Here is a 15,350-nt window from a genome sequence, read left to right on the forward strand (position 1 = left end):
ACTTATTTCTCCCAAAAATTGTTTTTTTCTAAGCACAAGTTAGCGCACGTAACTTTACAGACCCGAATGCGTCCGCTTTACTAACGCCACTCCCAAAATATTTTCATTTTAATGAAATTACGACCCTAATATGCAATTAAATTCACATTTGAAGGCATGATTAAATGCCCCTTACACGCCTCTACGTAAATTACATAAAAATAATGCGTGTTCCCGCTTATTATTTCGAAAAATCGCAATTTTCTGACATGCAGGGTTGGACTTCCTGAAGTTCAACGCACGTGACATCTGACACTGACAGTGACGTTCATCGGCAAAAACACAATAAACCGCAATATTTTCCCCAATAAAAAGACACAAAAAAAGCCCCGTTTAAACTGTTTATTTACCCCTAATTCCTTATTTATCACCCCCTATAAACCAATACACAAGCTTGAATGTTAGACAAGATGCAACCGTTCACCGCTTTCATGGCAAGTACCCCCCAAAAAGTTTTTAACCTAAAAACACCCCGAAAGAACCGCTATAATTTCCAGAACGTCGAGAGTTCGCGGTCCTACATCGACGACCTGTACTCCCAGGACTCCAACAGATGTCTCACCTCCATAATGTCGATAAAAAACTCCGTAATCGGGTCCAACAGGCAAAAAGAGAGTGTGATAGCACAGGGCATAGTGCCTCGACTAATATACCTGCTGAAAGACGCCACAATGAAGACCACAGTGCGGACAGAGGCGGCGGTAACCATCGGTACTGTTCCCCGTTCAGTTTAAGGTAAGACAAAGTGGTTTATAAGTGAGTTTGTAGGTTCATTGGCGAAAGGCACAGGGAAACATGTCGAGCTGCTAATCAATGCGGGGATTGTACAAACTTTGCTGGATTTATTGGACGAGCAGGAGCCGAAGCTCGTTGATGCTTGTTTGTGTTGTTTACGTACCTTAGCCAGTCAGGAGTTTCACCCAATTAATTCAAAGTTTGAGGTTAAGCATATGCAGAAGTTGTTGTCTCTGAGTAAGTATTAATCATGTTTGTTTGAGTATTAGTGAGGGGAATTTTAAAGGAGATTCTTGTGGGCCCTGACACATGTGCCTTAAGTATTTATATATATTTGTAAATAAATAAGGATCAAATTACTATAAGCACCTTCTTTGTAACCTAAATAACCCAGTGTTTATCCCCAACCGACTATTTCTAGTAAGCCCCACTGAATCTCTACAAAGAATGTCTTGCATAGCGACAATCCTCACCTCCACCTGTAAAACCAGCGAAGAACAAAACAGTTTATGCACAATCGGGGCTCCAGCAGTATTGGCCTCCTTACTATCGGTGGACAATTGTTCGGTAAGGGTCCCAGTGGCCACCTGCCTCGCTTCCATGTGTTTTAACAACACTCATGTGGCCAGAGAAATCGTAAATACTTCTTATAGGGATGTGAAGGTGATCGGCTATTTGTCAATGATGATTTCCAGGGATAAACCGGTGGAGATGCAACTGGAGGCTGCCAGGTACGATTTGTGGGGGGCACAAGGGGGTTTATGGTATATGTGGGGTGTTTTAGGTGCCTCACTAATTTGCATCGGGCGGGCGCTATTTCAGCTTTTGATCCTGTGGTGACTTATAAGACATTACCTTGTTTGGTGAGGCTTTGTCAGGTGAGTAGGTCAAATGCACCAGGAAAGTGAGGGTATTTAGTATTATTGAATTTTTCCATGTATATGTAAGAGATGCTGGATGATTTGATGTATATTTCAGTCTTCGAATCAAGTCTCTCTTTTATAGCAAAAAAGTTATGCAACTTTTTAAAATTCATCTAATGGGTAAAACTGGCGAAAATAATAAATTTGCCTTTTTCTCAAAAACCTTTGATTTCTCGGATTTTTTCGTAGAGGCATAAAAGATTCAGAGTAGCTGGGTGAACATCTCAGTCTTTAAATCATGTTTCTATCTTTGTTAGCAACAAAGTTATCCAAAATTTTGAAAAACATGTGATGGGTAAAAATAGTGAAAATCATAAATTTCACTTTTTCTCAAAAACCTTTGATTTCTCGGATTTTTTCGTAGAGGCATAAAAGATTCAGAGTAACTGAGTGTACATCTCAGTCTTTGAATCATGTTTCGATCTTTATTAGCAAAAAAGTTATCCAAAATTTTGAAAATCATCTGATGAGTAAAAGTGGCGAAGATCATAAATTTCACTTTTTCTCAGAAACCTTTGATTTCTCGGATTTTTTCGTAGAGGCATAAAAGATTCAGAGTAACTGAGTGTACATCTCAGTCTTTGAATCATGTTTCTATCTTTGTTAGCAAAAAAGTTATCCAAAATTTTGAAAATCATCTGATGGGTAAAACTGGCGAAAGTCGTAAATTTGGCTTTTTCTCAAAAACCTTTGATTTCTTGGATTTTTTCGTAGAGGCATAAAAGATTCAGAGTAACTGGGTGTACATCTCAGTCTTTGAATCATGTTTCTATCTTTATTAGCAAAAAAGTTATCCAAAATTTTGAAAATCATCTGATGGGTAAAAGTGGCGAAAATCATAAATTTCCCTTTTTCTCAAAAACCTTTGATTTCTCGGATTTTTTCATAGAGACATAAAAGATTCAGAGTAACTGAGTGTACATCTCAGTCTTTGAATCATGTTTCTATCTTTATTAGCAAAAAAGTTATCCAAAATTTTGAAAATCATCTGATGGGTAAAAGTGGCGAAAATCATAAATTTCCCTTTTTCTCAAAAACCTTTGATTTCTCGAATTTTTTCATAGAGACATAAAAGATTCAGAGTAACTGGATGTACACCTCAGTCTTTGAATGAAATCTCTATCTTGAATAATAAAAAAGTTATCCCAAATTTTGAGAATCATCCGATGGACAGAAAAAGCAAAAATTATAAATTTCATTTTTTCTCAAAAACTTTTGCGTTCTCGGATTTTTTCATAGAGTTATTAAAGATTCAGTCTAACTGGGCATACGTTTCACTTTTAAAATCAAGCCTCTATCTTTAATAGTAAAAAAGTTATCAGAAATTTTGCAATTCACCTAACAGAAACGGTAACATTTAACTCCCAAGGTGGAACATACGGAAAGCCAAAGATCGACCGCCGCCGAAACCCTGGCATATCTAACGGAAGTCGACAGCAATTTACAACAAATAGCCGCGATCAGTAATCAACTGGTGACAGCCCTGGTCGATTTGCTGGTCTGTAACAGCGTGGCGGCCCGAACGGCCGCTTTCAGGTGATTTTCGCCACACTTCCTGAAAAACCGCGTCAAATTAACGAGGGGGATTTTCTTAGGGCGTTCGCCTCCCTGGGGGCCAACGACGAGGACATCAGAAAACGCATAATCGACACGAAATGTTTGATGGAACAAGTGGTCGAGGGCCTCGCGGACCCTAATAAAGAAGTGAACTTAGCGTCGGTACGCTGCCTGCACTCGCTTAGCAGATCAGTGCAGCAACTGAGAACAACATTTCAGGACCACAGCGTTTGGAAGCCCCTTATGACTCTTTTGCAAGGTGATTTCCATGCAAATAACCACAGAAAACCCTTTCTAGGGGCTGATGTTTTCCTTTTTTCCAGACGATCCAAGTCCGGAACTCTTGCTGGCCGCCTCGTCGACCCTCTGTAACTTATTGCTGGAGTTCTCCCCGGCAAAGGAGCCGATCATTCAGCAAGGTGAGTGTCATAAGAGAGTAAGGGAAAGCGGTCAATAGGGTTGGAAAGTGTCTTGTCATTTCGTAGGGGCGGTGCAACTGTTAGCAAATTTAACTGGATCCACCGATCCGGCCCTGAGGCTCAACGGGATTTGGGCGCTCATGAATTTGGCCTTTCAGGCCGAGCAACGGGTCAAGAGTCAGATTTTGACTTGTTTGGGCACTGATCAGATTTTTAGGTGAGTGCAGGGGTTTTATGAAAATTTGGGAATATTTTTCAAAATTCTTGGCATTTCTTTATCAGTTATGAAAGCAGTTGGGTCTTTGTTATATTTTAATCTAAAGACCCCTATCTACCATGTAGTGAAACCATAAATCAATGGCTTGGCCTTAACGTCAATGCCAGGGCGTCAAAGTTGAGTTTTTTGTAAATTGCCACCAGTATAGTCGAGATTTTCAAGATTCCTTGCCATTTATTTAATTTTTAAAAAAGTGGTGGGGTTTTTCTTTTATTTTAATTTAAAGGCCCTCGCCTACAATGTCGTAAAACCTGAAATCAATAGCTTTATCCAAACATTAATTCCAAGGCGTCAAAGTTGAGGTTGTTGAAAATTTCCACCAATAAAGTCAAGATTTTCAAAATTCATTGGTATTTATTAATTTTTTGAAATAGCAGTAGGGTCTTTGTTTTATTTTAATCTAAAGACCCTAATCTACCACATAGTAAATTTTGACATCAATTGATTGGCCCTAACATGAATGCCAGGGCGTCAAAGATGAGGTTTTTGGAAGATTTCACCAGTATGGTCGAGATTTTCAAAACTCCTTGGCATATATTTATTTTTTGATAAAAGTAGTGGGGTTTATGTTTTATTTTCATTTAAAGATCCTAATCTACCATATAGTAAAACCTGCCATCAATTGATTGACCCTAACATTAATGCCAGGGCCTCAAAGTTGAGGTTGTTGAAAAATTTCCACCAATAAAGTCAAGATTTTGAAAATTCCTTGGCATTTATTAATTTTTTGTCAAGTAATAAGGTATTTCGTTTATGTGAATCTAAATACCCTTGGCTACCATGTAGTAAAACCTCAAATCAATGAGTTAACTCCAACGTCAATGCCGGGGTGTCAAAGTTAAATTTATTGAAAATTTCCATCAGTGCAGTCAAAATTCCTTGGCATTTATTTATTTTTTATAAAAGTATTGACGTTTTTATTTTATTTTAATTTAAAAACCCTCATCTATCATGTACGAAAACCTGAACTCAATAGCTTGACCCCTTAGATGAATGCCAGTGCGTCAAAATTGAGGTTATTGGAGATTTCCACTAATGCAGTCAAGATTTTCAAAATTCACTGGCATTTATTTATTTTTTATAAAAGTAGTGAGATTTTTATTTTATTTTAATCTAAAGACCCTTGGCTACTATGTAGTAAAACCTCAAATCAATGGCTTAATTCCAACGTCAATGCCAGGGTGTCAAAGTTGAGTTTGTTGAAAATTTCCACTAGTGCAGTCAAGACATTCAAAATTCTTTGGCATTTATTTATTTTTTATAAAAGTAGTGAGATTTTTGTTTTATTTTAATCTAAAGACCCTTGGCAACTATGTAGTAAAACCTCAAATCAATGGCTTAACTCCAACGTCAATGCCAGGGTGTCAAAGTTGAGTTTGTTGAAAATTTCCACTAGTGCAGTCAAGACATTCAAAATTCTTTGGCATTTATTTATTTTTTATAAAAGTAGTGAGATTTTTCTTTTATTTTAATCTAAAGACCCTTGGCTACTATGTAGTAAAACCTCAAATCAATGGCTTAACTCCAACGTGAATGCCAGGGTGTCAAAGTTCAGTTTTTTTAAAATTGTCACCAGTATAGTCAAGATTTTCAAGATTCCTTAGCATTTATTTAATTTTTATTAAAGTAGTGAGATTTTTGTTTAATTTTAATCTAAAGACCCTTGGCCACTATGTAGTAAAATCTCAAACCAATGACTTAACTCCAACTTCAACGCCAGGGTGTCAAAGTTGAGGTTATTGGAGATTTGGAGATTTCCACTAATGCAGTCAAGATTTTAAAAATTCCTTGGCATTTATTTATTTTTAATAAAAGTAGTGAGATTTTTGTTTTATTTTAATCTAAAGACCTTTGCCTTCCATGTAGTAAAATCTCAAACCAATGGCTTGATCCCAACGTCAATGCCAGGGCGCCAAAGTTGAGGTTTTTGGAAATGTCCACCAGTACAGACGAGATTTCCAAAATTCCTTGGCATTTATTTAGTTTTCATAAAAGTAGTGGGGTCTTTGTCTTATTTTAATTTAAAGACCCCTATCTACCATGTAGTGAAACCATAAATCAATGGCTTGGCCTTAACGTCAATGCCAGGGCGTCAAAGTTTAGTTTTTTTTGTAAATTGCCACCAGTATAGTGGAGATTTTCAAGATTCCTTGGCATTTATTTAATTTTTATAAAAGTAGGGTCTTATTTTAGATTTATATATTTTATAGAATTATATATTTAAAGACTCCCGTCTGCCATGTAGTGAAACGTGAAATCAATTACCTTAACCCCATAGTAAATGCCAGGGCGTCAAAGTTGAGTTTTTTGATCATTTCCACCAGTGCAGTCCGTATTTTCAAAATTCCTTTGCATTTGTTTGTTTTATACAAAAGCAATGGGGTTTTTATTTTATTTTAATTTAAAAACGCCAGTCTACCAAGCAGTAAAACTTCCAATACACAAAACCCAACGTTTCGTCCCTTGGGCGCCCATCTTCAATGCCACTTAAGGTGTTTTGTTTAGGACTAATAATATTTGCTTAAACTACATAAATCCCTCTCTGTCTCTGGTAAGTTAATGTCTTAGACAAAGAGCGACTTATGCCAATAATCATGCGCTAAAGAAATAAATTTTAAATTGACAAATGTTCACCTCTGAATATCCAAAAGAGAGACTGACCATTTTTCTTTTAAAAAACTCACGATTTTGCACAAATCCAACCTAACTTAAACGCAATTTTGCAATTGAAACAAAAACAGGTTACTGGCCGACTCAGACCCTCGGATCCTAATGAAAACCCTCGGACTATTACGGAATTTGGTGTCACCACGCACACACACCGACACGATGATGGCCCTGCACGGCACCCAGGTGATGCAGGGCGTAGTGCTGGTGCTCGAGGGGCCCCACTCCCCCGAGGTAAGGACTCCTTTAATCCGTAATCGAATTTCTTTGATCTGAGCGGCATTTAAAAGTTCGGGCGCTTTAGCATTATTGGTTTATGAAACCGGAGTGATATACTGGTGAATTTGAATGGCGTCAGTGGTACAGGTCCGGATTTTTTTAATTTAAGTCCAAAGTTTCATTTATCCAATTTGACCAAAAATGTGTTCCTAAGGTCCCCTTACCCAAGGCCGTTTAAATCACGTTTCTAACTGTCAGAAAGTTACAGGCAGTTTTACCCAAGAGCGTCATTACTTGGGCAATATCTCGGAAACTATGAATTTCTCAAAAAATGTGTAAACGCTTCAAAGTTGCCCACAAGATTCTACAATACTCCACCGATTAAATTATCTTTCTATCTATAATATGAAAAAAGTTATAGATAATTTTGTTAACCAACTGCCAGGGTAGAGACTGACTAGTCCCATTTTTGGGAATTTCTTAGAAACTAATGATTTCTCCAAAAATGTGTAAATACATCAAAGTTGTCCACAAGGTTTCTCTATACTTCGGCATTTAAATTGTCTTTCTATGTATAATATTAAGAAAGTTACAAGTAATTTTGTAAAGAACTGCCATGGCAGGCACTGAAGAGTCCCAATTTTGGAAATTTCTCAGAAATTAATAAATTATTAAACTAGTAATTTTTCTCAAAATTTGTAAATGCATTAAAGTTGTCCACAAGGTTTCTCTATACCTCACCATTTAAATTGTCTTTTTATCTATAATAATAAGAAAGTTACACGCAATTTTACCCTGTCTGTCGAATCGGCAACTCGCTGAAGCACTTATTCTTCAAATTCGACCGTTCTGACGATTCGAGCAACACCAGTATCATGCATCTTGGTCTTAAACATGCCTGTCTCAGCGAGCCGCCGATGAACCGCAATAAACTTTTTGTATCCAGGATGCTGTCGTTCGGGATAACGTTCATGATACAACCGCGATGCTGCTCGTGCATTGCAGTTTGTTGCTCCGTATGCCAAATGCTTAGTCTCTTCAGACCCAAGAGTCTATTACATGAAATTTACAAAAACACATTGCATTATCCTTGTAGGTAGTATGTTAATAAAACAATTTTGAATTTTTTTTGTTTTACTTTTTTTATATTTTTGGAAAAAAAATACGTATCATAATTATATGATAGGTTGGGATTATATTAATACAAATAAAAGTCGAACTTATTCATTTTTGTCGAACTAATTAATTGAGTTATTTCATAACTAATATAATATTATAACTATATAAATAACTCAAAACAATTTCTGTCAACGCTACAACACAGAAAAAAATTGTAGGAGGTGCATTTTGCAAATGTTAATTTTCCACAGCCAGGTTTTCGACATTTAGATCGTGATTTTTGCTGGTTCTTCATGAAAGTAGGTACATGCTTATTTCCTTTTTTTCTGTCGCTCTTGTCTGGTACGGGCTCAACTTTTCTTTGCTTGCGAGAAGTTGGTAATTCATCTTCTTCTTCCTCAATAATTTTTTCTTCATTTTTGCTTTCATTAGCAGAATGAATTAACGATTTACCCAGCGAGAGTTTAAAATGAAGATAATCCATAATATCCTTCTTTGCATGATTCAAAGACAGCATTCTCTCGGTATTCTAACCAGCTAACAGCAATTGAAAAATCAAAAAAGTTATAAATGGTTCGAATCGTCCATTTGTCTGTTCGAGCACGCATAGGATACTTTCCAATCACTCTATCCAGTAGATATACCCCTCCCATTTTTAAATTGTATTAATTTACTATTGCAGGCTGATTTATTGTTATGTATTTATTTTCGGTTTTGGACCAACGTGAACATGTTCCTAGTGGCTCAACGCCAGTAGATGATGAACCAAGGTGTACAGGTTTCGAATTAAATCACTTTACTAAATTGACGTTGAAATCCTGTCTTACCAACTGGTCATGGGAACCTCTACCTGATTTTTTTAAATCGTTATCTTTTAAAAGCGTTAGCGTTTTTTGGAAGCCTATTTAGCATCATGGTTCCTGTTAGGGTTAGTTTTCTGGACAATAATGCATCTATTAGTGGAATAGATGTAAAATATCTGTCAGTGTAAACTGAAACACCAGCTGGTAAAGTGTCAGTTAGTTTGAGTACCATTCTGCCACCTATATCAAGCTTCTCTGGTACAGGAGTGAGCGCAGACTCTAGTGACGAGTCCTTTCCTTCGTACAAGTAAAAATCCAAAGGAATTCCAGTTGGTGTTGTCATTATAAAATTCTTAATGCCTACTGGTTCAGGTTTTCCACGCACAAATTGTCGCATTATTACTTTACCATGGAATGGTATCATCTGTTCGTCGATTGATGCCACCTCAGTACGTTTATTTTGTCTACATCCTTTCAAAACTCTGTCAAGCATTGGCCTTACTTTCCAAAACCTATCTAAACTCCTTTGCTCCCTTGATATCTTGCCATCTTCTACAAGTTTCAGACGACAGCGCAAACCAAAGTATCGGTCTCTGGTAATATTATCAGATATCATGGGAACCCTCATTTCTCTGGACCAAAACATCCAAATTCTTGGAGGTCCGTAAATTCCCATTAATATGGACACTCCAAAAAACATTTTTATTTCATCAGAAGTAGTCTCGAAAGAACGACCTTTATCCTTTACTTCTCTCATGTTTGTGTAAAGTGGAATATCTTCGTAAAAGTCGTCTGAAATTTATTTTTCTAAATATTTGATGGGGTACTCTAACTCTTTGTTTACATCAGCAGCATCATTCAAAAATGGAAAAGAATGTACCTCTAGCTTAGCAGTTCGGTCCCAACTTTTTTTTCTTGCTGGGAGAAAATGGGACAAAGGTAGGTCATCGTTTGATGATGAAGAGTCGGTTTGTTGATCTTCTTCATCTTCAGCAAAATGCGTTGTCAGGTCCTCCTCTTCATCTTCTGATGACAGCTCTCCGATATTTGACTGGTTCAAATCAATGTTGTCTGCTAAATCTTGAAGCTCCTTTTGTGTTAAAACAAAATATCCTAAACAAAAACATTATCATCAAAAAATAAAAACTAAAAGTAGTTTTTATCAACTAAAAAAATAATAATATATATCTGAATCGGTAGAATCTCAAGGTATCACCAATGATACCTTAACTAAAACTTTCCAAATCATCCGAAATTTTAACTTTTTTCACAATTTTTATTAAATCGTAATTCTGCAAGCTACAAACTATATTTTAAACAAAACAAAATAATTAATTTTTCTATACTTACATTTATTTCTACTTAAAACCATGTTCCAAGAAACACAAGTCCAAACGTAAACAATCCGCATAAAATTATAACCTCAAAATTTCAAAATCGCGTGCGGAAAAAAATATAAACAGCATTGCGAGTGGGCATCGCCAATGATACGTCTGGTTCCGAGTAGGGTTGAGCAAAATTTCATTACCTGCGAATCATTCACTGTGAATATAAAATCACATTCACGACTTGATGACAACTTAAAAATAAACTGTGAAATGTCAAAATGTGAATGAGAAAGGCGCGTTCACATTCAGACAAACGAATGCGCGTTGAAATTTGAAAAACCGAAAGAAGTAATTTATTCATCAACAATTAGCCATCGTTAAACAGACTATCTGACTCCCATCGTCTATCCGTCTCTCTCGTTTGTGGAGAAAAACGAGAGAACAATTATTTTTTATAAATTATTTTTATTGTACATATATTTTATATTGTCATGCTTATTTAGTTTCTTTTTACTGGATTTTTATTATGATAGAATATTTTAATTTATCTATTTCTGCGGAAGGTCGAATATTAAAATATGTTTGTTTTTATCATTATTTTAAAGTTTTAAAGACAATTATTTCTTATTAAGACATCGTGATGTTAGCTTTAAAAATGTCTATGAAAATATATATATTTTCAAATGTGACAATAATGAATTATTGTTGTCATTGTCAATGATATTGTCTTTAATTTTTATTTACTTTAGGCCCCCTTAATATTTGTATCTGGGTATGAACTATCCTTAATACAATAAACACAACAGAATAGTAATACTTTTCTTATTATTATGCGAATTCACTGCCATGATATTAAACTGCACGATAAGCAAACTCGCCAACCGGCGCGGCGCTCAATCGTAAATTCACGTTCACAGGTTATATTCACAGTGAATAGAAAATCGCGTTAACAGTTATACCTGTGAATTCAAATTCACGACTTAGCTCAAGCCTAGTTCCGAGCGAAATATTAATGCGCCCTTTGTTTGAGAAAATAAAATCTCAACGTATCATCTATGATACCTGGGGTCTGAAGAGGATATCCGCCAATTCTTGATTGGTAAAGTTTTCAAAAAGTAGTAAATGTTTAAAAATTGTAAACTATAAAATTTTTAAACATGACATTGATAAGCGTTGATTTTAAACAATTGTTGTTATAGTATCATGTACAAAAGATAGAAATAAATGCAGCAGATCCTATTTAGGTAATTAATGTTTTTTATAAATTTTAACGCGTCTTAGGGCCGTAGTGGCGTAGTGACGCATTTCCGGACATGGGTTCCTATACTCAAATGGATTCTTCTGTTGCACTGAACAGCCCCCAGAAGTTTGATCCCATAGTTCTGAAACACCTTGTATAAAATTATCTGTAATTTTCTTACTATTATAGTTATAGAAGTGATTTAAATGGTATTTTATAAGGAGACCTTAGGGGTACATTTTTAATTGCCAAAAATTTTAGTGACAAAATCAGTTTCTGTCAAATTTCCAAAATTGGGACTCATTAGTGTTTGCCATGACAGTTGCTTATACAAAATTAACTTCTTTATTATTATAGATAAAAAGACAATTTAAATGGTGAGATTTAGAGGCACCTTGTGGGCAACTTTGAACACATTTTTCCATAATTTTCTAGATTTTGAGAGGCTCCTCGAACAGACAGTCCAAGGCAAAATTGCCTGTAACTTTCTTACTATTATACCGTCCGAACCTGTAAAAATCCCAAAAACGCCTGGCCTGTACCACATTATTGCATATCAAATTTCTCCCTAATAAACCACTAGAAAGAACTAACCAAAACTAACCGAAAAACCCCCTAAACAAACAAAACAGGTCAAGGAACAAGCCCTGTTGATTTTATCGAACATCGCCGACGGCGAGAGGGCCAAGGACCACATAATGATCTACCTGGACATCCTGAAGCAGAATCCTTAATTGGAGGATATCTCCAGAAACTAAAAATTTCTCAAAAAGTGTGTAAACACTTCAAAGTTGCCCAGAAAGTTCCACTATAATCCACCGATTAAATTATGTTTCTATTTATAATATTAACAAAGTTACAGATGATTTTGTTAAACAACTGTCGAAATTTCTCAGGGCACAGTATTGGGTTGGGTACAATTTTAAAAAATTGACACGGGATTTACATATGTAGTTTTTAAACTCGATTACTACACCTCCAATATCTGATGAAATTCGTCTGAAAAATCACTGTTTTTCGTCCATATTATCCAATTTAATATCTCTATTTTTATACTAAATATTAATGTATAAAATCATTAATATATTCAATATATATTTTCTGCAAAAACATTGTTTTTGATCAACACAACCCTCAGCCCCCCACCCACCCCAAATATTTGCCTAGTAAGAAATTCTTTGGAAAAATCACTGTTTTGCGGTCATAATACCAATCTAATAGCACTGTTTTTGTATTAAATATTTGCTAATATACATAAATATAATTATATCAAATTTAAATAAACAAACTGTGTTATTAGATATTAACGACGAAAGCAGCTATTATTCATGCATGTTATATTGGAAAACAATTATTTTTTAAAGCAATTTCTTACTGGTAAGGTGTATGGGGTGGGTGGGGGGGTAAAGGTAAGGTTAATGAAAAACGATTTTTTCACTATGAAAATTTGCAATGCAGTGAATATTTCCAAGTGCATTTTTGGCTGTGAAAATTTCCAATTAGTAGTTTCTATAAAATTCCCAAAATTGGAACTCGTCAGTGTCTCCCATGGCAGTTGCTTATATAAAATTATCTGTAACTTTCTTACTATTATAGTTATAGAAGTGATTTAAGTGATAAGGAGACCTTAGGGGCATATTTTTAATTCCCAAAAGTTTTATTGAGAAAATCAGTTTCTGTCAAATTTCCAAAATTGGGACTCGTCAGTGTCTGTTTTGACAGTTGCTTACACACAATTATTATCTGTAACTGCCTTATCATTATAGATAAAAAGACAATTCAAATGGTGAGGTTTAGAGGGACCTTGTGGGCAACTTTGAAGTGTATTAAACACATTTTTCCATAAATTTCTAGATTTTGGGATCTCCTCGAATTAAGGACTGAACAGACAGTCCAGAGTAAAACTGCCTGTAACTTTCTTACAATTATACCCTCCGAACCTGTAAAAATCCCAAAAACGCCTGGTCTGTACTACATTGCTATTGATCAAAGTTCTCCCTAATTAACCACTAGGAAGAAGTAACCTGAACTAACCAAAAACCTACTTTATTCCTAAAAAAAATGTAGTTTTAATTTCTCCAGACCCTTATACCACATATTCTTCAATCTGTCCCTTCGAACCAGAATGTTCCCAGACTATTGAACAGAGAGTTTCCTAAAACCTATTCATAAGTCGGGCGACAAAACCAGTGCCACCAACTATCGTCCTGTCACTATACTCAGTGCAGTTCCCAAAGTTTTTGAAAGCTTAGTATGTGACATCATCACCCCCTCTTCTTGAACCTCTACTAACTGAGCAAATCTACGGAGCTGAACCTTCTTACTCAGGTGGACTTTTTGTTGGATGCCTTGGAGAAGGGATATCAAGTGGATACAATATACACAGATTTCTCCAAGGCATTCGACAAGTGTCCTCACAATAGTGCATAAACTAAAAATGATTGGTATTGATAAACCTGTATTATCCTCGTTCAAGAGCTATTATTTACGTAGACTGATTAATAAAATTGCTAATTTTCTTTCTAAAACTATTCGGGTTCCATCTGGAGTGTTTGTGTTCATCTTTTTATCAATGATATAGATGAATGTTTCACTAGCTGCCTATTTTTGTTGTTTGCCGATGATCTGAAATTGAGTTGTATAATCGAGTCCCTGATGATTGTGACAAATTTTAATATGATCTAAATAATTTGGTAGTTTGGTGTGAAGGAAATGGTATGGAACTTAATCCAGCCAAATGTAAAATAATGACCTTTTGTCGTCCTAGAAATACTATTAATTTCGACTACAAGATCGGTCGCTATACCTTTGAAAGAGCTCTTCTTTTCAAGGACTTGGGTGTTACTTTCGATACAAGCTTACAATTTTCTCATCACTTAGATAGTGTTATCAATAAAGCTTTCCGGTTGCTTGGTTTTGTTAGGAGATGTACTCAAGACTTCACAAGTATTGCCGCTTTGAAAACACTCTACTGTGCCCTGGTCCCTCCTTATCTGGAGGATGCCTCCTGTGTGTGGTCTTCTTTCTATATTGATGCTCTTCAACTAGTTGAACACAAATTTTTAAAACTAATCGCATTTAAAATGAATATCTTGGATAATTACATTGCTGCAGATATACTACATATAGCTCCCATCACTATCCGCCATAAGAGGAGGGATCCTATTACTTTTTACAATATCCTACATGGGAAATCTGGAGCTTCAGAGCTACTTCAAAAATTCATGCTCTACTGAAAACAACTAGAGGCACTGATAGCTTTCATATCCCAGTCCACCGTACTAACTATGATCTTAATAACTTCCTCACTAGAACAATGAGATTAGTAAACCAACATCATTATATTGACCTTTTTGAAACTAATAACAAATTCCTGCGTCAAGTTTTAGTAAGCTTAGGTTAGATATTATTAATTATTATTACTTAATGATTCTTTGTATTTCTGTATAATGTATAACTGTTGTGAATTTAAAAGTTTAACAGAATTGTAATTGGGCTTTGCTCCTTTATAAATAAGTAATAATAATAATAAAAAAAACCCTAATTAAACAAAACAGGTAAAGGAACAAGCCCTGTTGATTTTATCGAACATCGCCGACGGCGAGAGGGCCAAGGACCACATAATGATCAACCTGGACATCCTGAAGAAACTGGTGGACTACATGACGCATCCCGCCCCCTGTTTGCAGGAGTCCGCGGTCTTTTGCATCGGGAATTTGTCGCGAAAGGGCGAACAGGGGGCCCTCGAGCGGCAAACGCGGTTAAGGGACTTGGGCGTGGTGAACATCTTGCAACAGCTGATGGGCACCTCGGACACCATCTTGTTTAATCGGTGAGTGTGTGTGTGTCGCTTACGTCACTTATTAGTTTAACGCTCGTTGTTTTTAGGGTCAAGGCCACGCTCTCTAACTTCACCGACGTCTAGGCTCCGCGAGATGTTATTTACTACTACCTGTACATTTGTTTGTTAATTTATTATTTTTGTTTGTTTAAGAAAATAAAACACTTTTTAAAATGGACTTAA

The 15,350-nt window shown here is 35.8% G+C and overlaps 1 protein-coding gene across 2 annotated transcripts; it reads left to right on the top strand.

Annotated features, from left to right (window-relative positions):
* Window positions 1–293: 293 nt before the first annotated feature.
* On the top strand, window positions 294–15,343 carry LOC126747159 (armadillo repeat-containing protein 8-like). Of its 2 annotated transcripts, none has more exons than XM_050455660.1 (12): window positions 294–473; window positions 537–750; window positions 808–1,011; window positions 1,196–1,505; window positions 1,559–1,652; window positions 3,067–3,233; window positions 3,293–3,513; window positions 3,578–3,673; window positions 3,722–3,890; window positions 6,692–6,851; window positions 14,884–15,158; window positions 15,215–15,343. In XM_050455660.1, exons 1-12 carry the CDS (start codon window positions 438–440, stop codon window positions 15,249–15,251), a joined length of 1,983 nt encoding a protein of 660 aa, XP_050311617.1. In that variant the 5' UTR covers window positions 294–437; the 3' UTR covers window positions 15,252–15,343. The 2 variants fall into 2 exon arrangements, with proteins under 2 accessions (XP_050311617.1, XP_050311618.1); XM_050455661.1 differs by having other exon boundaries at window positions 3,740–3,890.
* Window positions 15,344–15,350: the final 7 nt, after the last annotated feature.

This window comes from Anthonomus grandis, chromosome 19, assembly GCF_022605725.1.
Source record: "Anthonomus grandis grandis chromosome 19, icAntGran1.3, whole genome shotgun sequence".
Lineage (NCBI taxonomy): Eukaryota > Metazoa > Arthropoda > Insecta > Coleoptera > Curculionidae > Anthonomus > Anthonomus grandis.